General features: G+C 33.4%; 1 protein-coding gene across 15 annotated transcripts in view; it reads left to right on the top strand.

Moving 5' to 3' along the window:
* UTRN (utrophin) overlaps window positions 1-14106 on the top strand; it is a 589012-nt gene that overhangs the window by 487848 nt on the left and 87058 nt on the right. For all 15 annotated transcript variants that reach the window (XM_074397323.1, XM_074397322.1, XM_074397326.1 and 12 more), the window contains 2 exons: window positions 3577-3655; window positions 7085-7145. In XM_074397323.1, the coding sequence (XP_074253424.1) occupies window positions 3577-3655; window positions 7085-7145 (140 nt within the window). The remainder of the gene's footprint in view (window positions 1-3576; window positions 3656-7084; window positions 7146-14106) is intronic.

The raw sequence follows: 14106 nt of genomic DNA, 5'->3' as shown, positions 1-14106 counted from the left end.
GGGTGGCCTTTAAACCCTGTCTCACTATTCCACCACTCTTCTCATTTTCTTTTTCTTTTTTGATGGTATTTGATAATGAATTTGGCATGTGATAACATCAGGTATTGGTCTTTCAGTATCTTGAACCTAAATGCCTTATTTATTTATAGAGTTTAATTTATTTTTTGATGTACTATTCATATGATATTTGTAGAAAATTGCAAAAGGTTAAATAAATTACAGTAATTGAAACCTGTGGTAGGTCACAGAAACATTTTTCACATAACGGCTCATAAAGGAGTCATTTTTCTTACTTTCATCATGTATTTTTTTTTGTCTGTTTCATTTTGAAAAATTAAGGAAGTCTCTATTGTTTTTCTTCTAACTGGTTGCTATTTAAATGTCTTCCTTATTTTTTCCAGATAGCACATTTATACCAGTGGTGTTTACCCTTACATTGTAGATTTTAGCTAATGTAGTTGGTTTAATGACTCTAGACCTTATTTAAATATGCAATTTTGATGTAGTGCATAAAAACATTTGACAGATATATTTTATCATATAATAGATTTGCTGAATTAATTCAAATATCAAAACACTCAGTGGTTCATATTTTCTTATTGAAATTGAAGAAGAAATTAGTGTATAATATTTTACAATTTCAGTCCTTGCAAAGAGTGTTAATAATGTAGGATTAGTAGAGCAAAATCTGTTAAATTTATGTGTGTTATCTAGTGGGTGGAACACAGAAGTATTTGAACTTTATTCTTTTTTTTTATTCTGCTCTGTTTCTCTAATTCATTATCCTCCTGTGATGATTCTTATGGTCCATCTTGATTTACTTCCCATCCTGTTTCTGTTATCACTACTTCTAAAGATTAGAAGTTGGGGAATAAGCTACTTGAAAGAAGATATGTATTCTGTCATCCTTATCTATGATGCTGGTCAGCTCTAGAGCTCAGATGTTAGTTGCTGGTTGTACAAGAAGAGAACAAGCTATGCTGGTAGGCTACACTGTTGAGTTGCAGGAATAATATTTTCTTTACTCATAAAGTGTGGCATTTGAATGCTTTTTGGCCTTAATGAATGAAGTGCATACTAATGCAATTTAAATGGCTAACCAGGAGGAATGAGTGCTGACTAGGGAACCAGACATACACAGTTTCATTTAAGGACAGCTGCAGATGAGATTGTCCTTCTAAATGGAACAATGATGAGCATTACATAGACCAAGACTAGAAAAAGGAAATGGAAATGTCAGTAGGCTGCATGTAGTTGTTATTGATTTGCATTTAGTTTCTCAGTTTAGTGACCCTTTACATTTTTATAATGCAGAGAGCTAACTATAGAACGTGTATTTTTTTAAAAGCTGGGCATGGTGGCTCATGCCTATAATCCCAACATTTTGTGAGGCTGAGGTGAGAGGGTCACTTGAGACCAGCCTGGACAGCATAGGAAGAGCCTGTCTCTACAAAATACCAATTTTAAAAATTAGCTGGGTGTGGTGTGTGCCCCTGTAGTCTTAGCTACTTGGGAGACTGAGGTAGGAGGATTGTTTGAGGCTAGGAGTTTGAGGTTATAGCAAACTATGTTTGTGCCACTGCACTCCAGCCTGAGCAACAGAGTGAGACTCTGTCTCTAAAAATAAAAGAAAAACAAAGATGTGCATAAAAAAGGTAGAGAGTATCCAGTCTGGGCAGCATAGTGAGACCTTCTCTCTACAAAAAAAAAAAAGAAAAATTTAACCAGGTATGATTGCAACATGCGTGTAGTCCCAGCTTCTTGGGAGGCTAAGGTGGGGGAATTACTTGAGCCCAGGAAGTCAAGGCTGCCATGATGCATAATCGTGTCTGAACTCCAGCCTAGGCAGCACAGTGAGAGTTTGTCTCTACAAACAAAACCAAATAGAAACCAAAAATCTGTATAAAAAATATGAAGAGTACATTAATATGCCTGTACAAACTTAAATATATATCTCAACCCTAAGGAGAAATGATCAGATACAAATTTGGAGGAAAACAAGATATTGCATATTCACATGTCTTTTTACTCTCTGTTTAGCTTCTATCACCTCACTCATTCTTTCCCTATAACTATCCACTATCTATGTACTGTTTCCTTCTAACTATTTATTATCTATGTACTGTTTATTTCTGTCTCTCTCTTTCTACATATATATATTTTTTTTTCTGTGTATATATATTTATATATATATAAAAAATATATATATTTCTATATATATAGAAATATATATATATTTCTACATAGAATTAATTAATTTCTATCAGTTTCCTTCTAACTATTTATTATCTATGTACTGTTTATTTCTGTCTCTCTCTTTCTACATATATATTTTTTTCTGTGTATATATATTTATATATATAAATATATATATATATTTCTACATATATATTTTTAAATATATATATATTTTACATATGTGTTATGGGGAGCAAATGGAGAAGAAGCTTAGGAAACTAGTTCGGTAGATAATATATTATATATTATAATATATAATTATTTTAATTATATAATATATTTATATAACAAAATAAATTATATGTATAATATATAATATATATTATTTTAATTATATAATATATTTATATAACAAAATACATTATATAATATATAATATATATTATATATAATTTGTTATATAATATATATTATATAATATATTATATAATACATTATTTTGTTATATAATATATAATTCATATAATTATATATTATATATAATTATACATTATATATTTGTGATTATACAATATATACATTATATAATTATATAATGTATAATTATATATTATATATTATAATACATATAATTATAAATCATAACATATAATTAAATTTATAATATATAACTCATAATAATTATATATAATTATAATATATATTATATATAACATATTATAATATATAATATATAATATAAATAATTTATTTTGTTATATAAATGCGTGTGTGTGTGTGTGTGTTTGTGTGTGTATATATATTATCTACCTATCTAGTTTCCTAGGCTTCTTTTCCATTTGCTCCGCATAACACTTTTTACCATCTTCCTTACCAAAGGAAGATGAGTGGTCACTGATCCTATGACCACATCTTGACTTCAGAGGCTTTAGAGACAATGGACTACCTTAGAGGCAGAGTAAGAGTTAGGCACAGATTCTGGCACTGTATGACCAGAATATGAACAGGAGTATTGCCACTCACTAGCTTTATGTCCTTGGGTACCTCTTTGTGTTTTAGTTTCTTAGTCTGTAAAATGATGATACAAATAACCCTTACAGTTATTGTGAAGATTAAAGCGTTGATTTCTATAAATTATGTAGAAAAGTGCCTGGCACTATTTACTCTTATTTGAGGCCAGAAGAAGTCCTTTTATTTATTTATTTATTTATTTATTTATTTATTTATTTATTTATTTATTACCATTACTCTGCTACCAGAGATAGAGAAGGGGTCTGTATAAACAAGCATATCCTGGGCAATAGCTTCATTTATCATAGTCTTTAAACCAAAGATATTATGAAAGTCGTTGTTTCAGAATCGGATTATTTTCTCTGTCTTGCATGTGTGTGTGCACAGGTTTCTGTGGACGATCGCCTTAAACAGCTTCAGGAAGCCCACAGAGATTTTGGACCTTCCTCTCAGCATTTTCTCTCTAGTAAGTAGTAATAAACTGGACTGGTTGCATTAATGGAATGAATTAGCATTTCCTTTCACTTTAATTCAAGAAGCGCTATTCCTTGCTGTAAACATATTTGTTTAGATAGATGCATGTAAGCAAGTATTAACATCAATGAAAATACTACTTATTGGTTATTATTTGTAATAATGTAATGACAAGTGAGAAGTCTTCAAAGTAAAACAGAAATGAATTCAACTCTAGCTATGGCTTTTCACTGGACTGTCTGTTAGGAGAGCTAACATAATATCATCATTGCTTTTTCATAGTCAAAGATTATGAACTTTTTCATAATAAAGAAATCAGTTTTATATTTAAAGTTTTAAATTAATTTTTCTCTTTAAAAAGTGCTTATTAGTTTAAAACACACCTGCACCATAAAAAAAAAAGTCACTCTTCATAAATCTTTAAGTGGGAAGATTTTGATTTATTAGGCTCACTGCAATTATATGTAGCTTTTCTCCTAGTCTAGTATTGCAAATTTAGCCAAACCACCTATGTAGAGTTTTATGCAATATTTTTCTACTGGAATTTTTAAATTTATGGACCATTCTTCAGATCTTGAATAACCAATTCTAGTTCTTACTTTATTTATCATTCACTGCTGAGGATACTAAAGAATGCAGGATTTATAGTCAACCAGATTGAGTTTAAACATTCATTCTGCCACTTACCAGACCTGTAAATTTCTGAAGGTTGATTTCTTTGTCTTAAAATACTGTATTACCTATTTCCTCTGATTGCTTTGAGAACTCAATGACAAGGCATATCCAGTTACACAAAGCACCTAGCACGGTTCTTGACACAAACGCTTTCAGTAAATATTAATTCCTTTCCTTTCAATTCCTTTGGCAAATATATGTAAGAAAGCAATTTGTTTAGTTTAATTCAATTTAAGTAAACTTTAAAATCACTTTAAACTTAGGGCAAAGCTTATTTCTCAATTATGATTTTTTTTTGCAACTACAATCATAGAGACAACTAAATAATACTGTATCTTCTAACTTAACTGATTACATTTATATTTCCTCTTAATCTTTTTGTCACTAGTGATAAACTGCTTTACCTCAGTTAAAGGTTGGGCTTTTCTTTTACAATTTCACGAATCCTAATCAGTCATTTCCTGCCCCTTCCTGCTCTATATCTCTCTACCTCTCACGCTTTTCACTGCCCCCACCCCTTTTTCTGTTTCACAAACCTGAGACCTTAGGTAGTCAATCTTTCTGTGGTGTATAGGCCTTCCTGGAATATACTAAGTACCTGGATGCCAAGACACATTTTTATTGTTGTTTGTTTATTTGTTTTGTTTAGAGGCGGAGTCTTTCTTTGTTGCCAAGGCTGTAGTGCAGTGGTGCAATCTTGGCTCACTGCAACCTCTGCCTCCCAGGTTGAAGCAATTCTCCTGCCTCAACCTCCTGAGTAGCTGGGATTACAGGTGCACACCACCACGCTCAGCTAATTTTTGTATTTTCAGTAGAGACAGGGTTTCACCATGTTGGTCAGGCTGGTCTCAAACTCCTGACTTAGTGATCTGCCCATCTCGACCTCCCAAAGTGCTGGGATTACAGGTGTGAGCCACTACACCTAACTGCCAGGATACATTTTTAAAGTCCAGATACCATCAATGTTGGTGAGGTAAATAGGTTTTCCGTATACTTATTAGATTTTAAGTATTCCAGATTTGTAAAGCTTAGTTTTACAAACTGCAAAGCTATGTGCCAAGAACAAATAAAAGAGGAGTTTACAAAATAATTGAGAACTGTCTGTACCGTTCTAAGTATCAGTTATCTTTAGTATTAATGAAAGACTATGCTTTCACCTAGCAATCACTCTGATAGTGGAAAGAAAGCACATATTCTTTTGGAAGTGAAATATGGTGAAATTTATACACATTTTGTGAAAGTCAAATACATGTCCTTATATTGTCTAACACTGACAGTCCAAAGAAGTGGAAGTTATTCAAGTCAAACCAATTATTAAAATGAGCAGAGAAGTGTAAACAAAGTCCCAATTAATAAATTTAATCATTGTTATCCTTTGCTGCTTGGAATCTTGGCTTTATTATATTTCTTGGATTTTAGCCATGGTTATAAAAGAAGCCTGTTTAGTTAGGCGCAAAATAAAAACTGACCTATTAGCCTGGTGCCAACACTGAAATGAGGTTGGCTCTAATGAGAAATGTAACCTACCTACTTCCTCATTTTCATCCCTTTTTTATGTTCCATGGGCATAGATGGAGAAAAGAGTTCTTGCCTTTTATAAAGAGAGGAAGAATTGTTGAGTAGAAAAATTGCTCAACTACTGTTCAGAAATTCTGAGATCGCAGCTGAGCTCCATCATTTATTTACTGGGTATCACTCTTTTGGCAAGTGATTTTATCTCTACACATTTAGTTCCTCATCTATCAAAGGGAACTTTAATGTGTATCTTACTGGCTTCCTTACCAAAAAGATATATTTGAAAATGGTTGGCAAAGTTTAGAATGCTGAATGGTTGTAAAATATTAATGTGACATGAAATTGGGAAAAAAAAGTACTGGTGACAACTGGCTACATGAGGATCTGATAGTATTTGCAAATTATGAAAATTTCAAGTATTATTTGAATTTTTGTATTAGTTTGCTCAGCAAAATTCCTTTATGGCACTAGATTCACATATACTATTCTTCTTAAATAAGTCTTAAAATAATTGATTAATGTAAAAATAATATTTTTAGTAAGAAGTAACTAGAATTGTAAAAAAAAAAAAAAAAGTACCTCGAATAAAAAAACCCATAAAATTTCAATCATAGTAATGTCTAGTGCAAAACTAGGAGACTGAGCTCTCTGTGTGTTTCAGATGAAAATAAGAAACTGGGATTTTTCTGCCTAGATGATTGCCTTGGTTCTTCACAACTTTTGGTCTATTTTTAAATTTTCTCTTGTTAAATTTTATAGAATTGAATTTGTTTAAATGCCATCTGTACTCAATAGCTACTCCTGTGACTATGATTAGTCATCTGGAAAATTCAGTCTTGAAAAAATCTAATTTTTAATCTAGATATACCAGGTAAAATTAATTTTGGCTGTAGCTTTATCAAAAATATATATGGAATACAGTTTCTAGATGGCACCAAGTTTTAAATTGTAGTGTTTATAAACAACATCTTTTGAAAGTTTAAAAGTATTTTTATCAACAGGTTAAATCGGTTGGTATTAGACCTTGAACCGATATTGTTTCTTGTTTTACTTCAAATGAATCCTTAAAGCCCTTTTTTCGTTTGACCCAGTGAATCTCATAATTATAGGAATCCAGCTCAGAAACCAGAGCAGGTCTTTGAGTTTGCTATAAAACGTTCAGTTGTTTTGCATTAAGGTGTAAGGCTTTTTGGTTTTCAAGGTTTCCACTAATCTCCCTTTCTTTCCTCAGCATCAGTCCAGCTGCCGTGGCAAAGATCCATTTCACATAATAAAGTGCCCTATTACATCAAGTAAGTTGATTTTAATTCTCCTTTACGATACCCAGAAAATGGTGTTTTATTGATAACTTAAGAGGCTTCTCCCCCTATAACTTTTAAAAATGGAATTTAATTCTATTTTCTGAAGGAAACTATGATATATTTAATATTAAAAAGAAACTAATTTTAAAATGAAAATTTTATTTTTCATTTATCAGGTTAGGGATATAGATGTGTTTAGCTGGTATATTTTAAAGTACTCCAGCCTGGGCAACAGAGCAAGATTCAGTCTCTAAATAACAAAAAATTAAAAAATGGAAACAATGGTAGAATTTCAAAATGCTCTTTACATAATGATATTTTTCAAACCATACCAATTCTTTTTTTTTTTTTTTTTCCGAGATGGAGTCTAGTCTAGCTCTTTGTCACCCAGGCTGGAGTGCAGTGGTGCAATCTGGGCTCACTGCATCCTCCACTTCCCGGGTTCAAGCGATTCTCCTGCCTCAGCCTACTGAGTAGCTGGGAGTACAGGTGTGTGCCACCACACCCAGCTAATTTTTGTATTTTTAGTAGAGACAGGGTTTCGCTGTGTTGGCCAGGCTGGTCTCAAACTCCTGATCTTGTGATCTGCCCACCCCAGCCTCCCAAAGTGCTGGGATTACAAGCGTGAGCCACCGCACGCTGGCCTAACTGTCCCAATTCTAAACCATTTTTCTTCCTCCAAGAAAATTTATATAAAAATGTCTTGTACTCTTCTCATTTTATTCCACCAATAAGAAATAATGATTTATCATAAAAAAGTTAAATATTGTTGGGTTTTTCTTTGTCTTATAGAAATTATCCACATTGTTAGCATAGGCTCACTGTTCTTTGATTCTGTTGTCCAATCGATTAGTTTCTCTTTCCTGCATACTGTTTCTTCTTCTTATATGACATTTTATAAGATTTTTGTAATTTACACAGGGTCTTAGTAGGCCTTGATCCTTGGCTTAGGCTATATATTATCATAGAACAGAATGATAAAATACTAATTCTACAGTCGCTTGGAGTGTAACTTAGTAAATATATTAATTTACAATGTGCTCTAGTGATGAGTCTTAGTTGACTCTATTTTATGTTAGATGAACAGCATCATAATCATGACAACACTTATTGTCAGGAAACAACTCTGTCTCAGGTTCGCTGTGTGACCTCAGGTAAGTCAGGTGAAGATCTCTGGGCCAAGTTTCCTTTATATCCTTTCCAACATGGGGTGTGATATCTCCAAAATCTATGCAAATGCTCATAATCTGCTCTTCCAGTATACTTCCTGAAAACGTAGTGTGAAGTCAATGTTAGTGAAATAGTCTTTTCTTGTAATTTTTTACTACAGTCTGAGATGTATACTCAGAGGGAAAACGAGGTTTACATAATATATAGTCAACATTATATGTTACATTGTCTTATAGAAGTTTAATAATGTATAATGCACTGAGTTGTGAACTGAGTTGAGAACAAGGTATTAAAGCAATTGATTGGTGTCAAATTTGCACAAGTAAGAATGGAAGAAGGTCAGACACTGGGTAAGTTGGCATGTCTCTAGTGAAAGAAGATGTGTTTATCTAACTGAAAACGTTTAAAACTGTTTACATTTTTATTGTACACTATAACAGTAATAGTAATAGCATTAGAGAACTTTAATTCACTTAGGTGAATATTGGCTTGAATTTAATATTACAAATTTAAATATAAATCTGATATACTGTGGTAAGCAAAATAATGACTGCCCCCAACCCCCAAAAGATGAACCTGTGAAAATATTAGGTTACATAGCAAGGAAGAATTAAGGTCACAAATGGAATTAAGGTTGCAAATCAGCCCACCTTAAATTAGGGAGATTATTTTGGATTATCCTGATGGGCTCAATGTAATCCCAGAGGCCTTCAAAAGTGACAGAGGAGGCAAAGAGAGATTTGAGGATGCTAGCTACCAGCTTGGAAGGTATAGGAAGTGGACATGATCCTGGAATGCAGGCAGCTTCTAGAAGCTGGAAAAGGAAGGAAATGCGATTGTCTCTTAGAACCTCCAGAGAAGGAACATAGCCCTTCCAATTTTCATTTTATCGCAGAGATTTTTTTGTAGCAGCAATAGAAAATTAATGCATGTCCTATACAAAAATCAAGACGTTCATGCAAATTAATGAAATAATTAATTTATTGAATTGACTTAGAATCCTTCATCATCTATTTTTTTAAAATGCAAATTGGATCTAGTTTGGGGGTTTTACTAAATAAAGAAAATATTACATCTCTTGCTTTGTGTTTATATCATGATTATCTGTTTGGTTTGGCACTTTTAAAGTCCATCCTTAATTTTAGCAGTTTTTTAAAAATGAATTTCTGTATGTTCAGGTTAATTATATATGACTGGGAATTAAATTATCTAAACCAGAATTTCTCTATTTCAAAATGTTTATAAATTTGGAAGGATCTGGTAGGATTGTATTCTTGTTCTTATGGGGCAGAGTTCTTACGGTGCTGATTGGTAGAGTGGAAGTTAGTTTTACCTGACTTCCCATTGGCTAGAGCACTATTACCAGTGCTGGAAAATAGATATAATACAGTGATGGCAGATATTTAAAATAATAACGTTTAGGACTGCAGCATTCTAAAAAATCTTCTCCATCACCAGTAAAAGATTGGATTGTTTAAAATATATGTAGCTTTAGTGTTAAATGTATTTTAAGTCTTCCAAACTTTTAGAAATGTGCCTGTTTGTATAGAGCAAATTCTCCTGTTTTCACAAAACTTCTTTAACCAGGATCTTTCATTGTGTAATTTAACAGTTTAAACTATTTCCTCATGAGGAAGGAACATCAAATTCTCAAGGTAGAGTTATAAAAGCCAGGATTTTTGTGTGAAGAATTGTTATGAAAATAAAGTTAAATTCCCATATGAATAACCAGGCAAATGGCGAATGTAAAAGCTTTTAATATACACTTCCCTTTGCATGGCTTCAAAAGTAGAAGAAAAATGTTTAAAACAAATTTCACATGATTATCATACAATGAGAATTTCCTGGGGCATATTATACAGCCAACAAAAAATAATATTTAGTTAGAAATATTCAGTGTTTTCTGTGTTTAAGTAGATCATCTATGTATTCACTGTTAGAATATGGACAGAAAGTTGAAAGGAGACTAAGAAGGACAAGTTTTTTTTTCTGTCATATTTTAATTTTATAGATCAGTTAAAACCCACTTTGATGACTTCCCACTACATCTCTGTCTCTCTAGGTAATTCCTTATTAATATTTTGAAGTGCACTGTGGTGGCTCCATGACTCGTGTGTTTGTAGAAAATGATAGAATATAAATCTAAACTGAAAGAGTCTATATAGTATAAATCCCTCTATTTGTTAATATCTTAAGTTAAAACTGACATTTGAAAATTTTATTTGCTCCTTCTAAGGCAGACTTTCTGAAACTGACCTAGTTATTTCTTTTTTCGCAGTGTAGTGCAATGAGGGCTTATTATATTCAGGGCTTAAGAACATTTAAAACAGGGCTGGGTGCAGTGGCTCACGCTTGTAATCCTAACACTTGGGAGGCTGAGGCAGGTGGATTACTTGACCCCAGAAGTTGAAGGCCAGCCTGAGCAACATAGCAAAACCCCATCTCTACAAAAAATTAGCTGGGCATGGTAACATGCGCCTATAATCACAGCTACTCAGGAGGCTGAGGTGGGAGGATCACTTGAGCCTAGGAGGTTGAGTTGTGATCACACCGTTGCGCTACAATCTCAACAGCAGAGTGAAACTCTGTGTCCCCCCCCCCAAAAAAGAAAGAAAAGTAAAAGAAAAAAAATTTTAAATGGTTCTTGCTGCCTTCACAATATACAAAAATCTGCCATAAAGCCAGTTCTCACTCATTGTAAATTTTTGGTTATGCACAAATTGTTCATTTCCTCAGCTAAAAGTTAATTTCCAGGGAGTTTGAGGGATAAGAGGAATCAAAGCTTTGGGTTGGGTTGAACTTTCTTAATGTGTCACGTTAATCATGTAAAATTCACTCCTTCTCAGTTTGCTCCAGAAATAACAACTACATAGTAATAAATAGTTGCTGTGGGAAATAATAATGATCATTGTAATAAATGACATTTTTGAACAGTCATTTGCCAGGTCCTGTGCTGAATCTTGTGCACACATGATCTCTTTTAATTCTCTCAATAGCTGAGTGAAGTATAGGTACTATAATTATCTCCATTTATAGATAAGGCTTAATGAATGATCAATAAGTACATTAAAAGTAATTAATAAGCACACTTACAGCTTGCTTGAGATTACACAGCCAGTAAATAGAAGAGCTAGTGTTTGAAGCCAGGGATTGTCTGCAGCTCCTGAACTCCTGATCACTGTGCAGTGCTGTGTCCTGCCCCCAATATTAGTTGAGTCAGAAATTGGAAGTTTTTAGTCCCATGGAAACTTTGAGTAGGATGAAGGATTATGTATAGGAAGGAGGATAGTAGTGGAGAAAGTATGAGCAAACATCCTTCCTTTCCTACCATAGGCTGGTTACCATTTACTATGCACCTCCTGTGTGCCAGCAACTGAACCCAGCTATCCAGGGTCAAAGCCCATGCTTTTTCCACTACTCCACACTGCCTTTGCCTAGGCATTTCTGTAGGCTGATTTCTACAGGACAATCTATTTTCTAGATGTTTAAAGCAGTTTCGCACTATGGTCTGGTAATGGACAAAGGTGCTTTTTCATAGATAGGAAGATGTCATTCCCACAGTCTTTGCCAGTGGGATTTGGAGAGGAGTTCTGCGGTGGGAAAACATACTAGCTGGCCTTCCTCCATCTTTCCCCATTCACATGGTCCGAATATTTCTGTCAGTGGGTAGATTTGTTTCTGTGAGTAAGATGGCCAAAATGGCTGGCTTGTAAGTCCTAAGGGATTTAAAACACAGATGGCTCTCTATACATTCAGCCTGTTGCTAAGTCACAGTATTTAATAGAATTCAATAAAGTGTAGTTAGGAAATATGGTTTTCCTTTTTCCTTATGAGATCTTCTCTAAAACCTGAGTGGTTGACTTTTCAGTGAGCCTTTAGTTTTGCTACAAGATGACTATTTTGCTCTTGTGACAAGGTGTCACTATCACAATTTAACAATTCTACAGCCCTATTTTCCCACTGGTGTCTGAAGTGCAGATGTTAATTCTTCATAGAACCCTAAATACATGTACAGTATCACACAATTTCATTATGAACATGTTAGTAACCTCTATATACCATATATATATACCATGAACGTCACATTCTCTAAAACCAACATTCCTCAATATTGCAATAAATTAACCAGCATAAACTTGTCTATATCTATAATATTCACTTATATTTCTTTCCCTTGTTCTAACTTCCCCTTTGAGAGGATCCAAATCAAGATTATCTTCAATTTATTACATGTCTTATTATACATTTATTTTCTATTCTTATGTCCATTATTGATAATCTAATCCTGCAAAGCTCTTTTAGACACCCTCTCATTTCCCAAGGCCACCCTCTACCTGCCCTAATCCTTCAGTAACTGAAAAGAAATCAAGTTTGAAATAGTTGTAAAATCTTGGGGAGCATGTAGTAGTGATCTTCATCGCAGTCATAAAGTTAGTTCATTTGCATAGATTCCATATACTTGTCTTGGGAGAACTGCTCATCCCGTGTAGAGGAGAGCATTAGTGCATATTTCTTTAGAGGAATTGTGGACCAGCTTAGGTAACACAGGAGAAACAGTCCTTCCCTAAATAAGGGAAGAGAGAAGTATCAGCAAGGCAATCTCCAAATACTCAGCCTAACAGGAAAATGAAAGTTAGCAATATGTATAACAGTAACCATGAAGAATTAACATAAAGCATTTTATCATTAAAGGTGTTAGAAAACTTGTCCCAGAACAAAATAAACCCATAACAAAGGTATAATCAACAATGAAAAATCAACATAGCTCTCTCCAAAAGGGTCCCTGTAGCCGTCTTTATTTCTCCCTTCCCTCCTTCATGAAGATGAGGGACAGTATCTTTTTGGTTCCAGTTTTTTAAATGAAGAACTCTTGGACCACACTTTCAATCTCTTTCCAGAAGTGGAGCTTGTGGTTTTAGTTTTAATTATAAAGAAACAAAGGGGAAAGAAGCATAAGAAAAATGTACTGGAGAGTCTGTTTTTCTAATAGTGTGTGACTCTGCTTTTATTGAAAATAAATATTTAAAACTCACTGGGCCACCTCTGCTGATGGGTAGGTAAAAATGAAATTGCTTGATGAAAGAATGTTAAGTACCTTAGGATCGCCAAACTCCTGGGCTTGGAGAGGCTTCAGATAAATGAATGTAAGCATACCTTGGCTAATCAAAAAATCTGAACGGCATAGAGCCCGCCCTGCAGCAATCAGCAAACAATCACTGGAAAGAAATCTTATGTATTACTGGTGTCCTAGTTAATTGAGGTAATTCAGGTAGAATTGACATTGTCTTTGAGAGACGTTAGGTAGTTCAGGACTTAAAATATCACCTCTACAGCTGTTCATGTACATATTGCTGGGGCTATGGAATCTTCTAGATTACCCAACTCTATTGCATCATAATAGCATCATCAGCCTTACTGGACAATTTGATTTTTAGGGCAAGGGATGCAGTTAGTAAAGTTCTACCATACAATATAGGAAGGATCGCTGTAGGGCCATTAAGAGGAAAAAAGATATCTGTACTTTAATTAAAGTATTTAATTAAACTTTTAAAATTGCCATTGCAATTAGCAAAAGCACAGAAGTAATAATGTTTAAAATTGTAAAATAAATAGATATGTGCTGATTATAAAGTGAAATAATACAGTAAAAGATTTTATATAGCTATATAGAAAAAAATAGAAGTAATTAATCCCTGCTTTTAAAAATACATAAATGAAAGAGAGAAAGTAGCATTAAAAAAAAAAAAGCTAAAAGCTACAAATCCAACTTTTAAAATCAAAC

Source organism: Saimiri boliviensis, chromosome 4, assembly GCF_048565385.1.
Source record: "Saimiri boliviensis isolate mSaiBol1 chromosome 4, mSaiBol1.pri, whole genome shotgun sequence".
Lineage (NCBI taxonomy): Eukaryota > Metazoa > Chordata > Mammalia > Primates > Cebidae > Saimiri > Saimiri boliviensis.
This window is presented reverse-complemented; position numbering and strand designations above follow the sequence as displayed.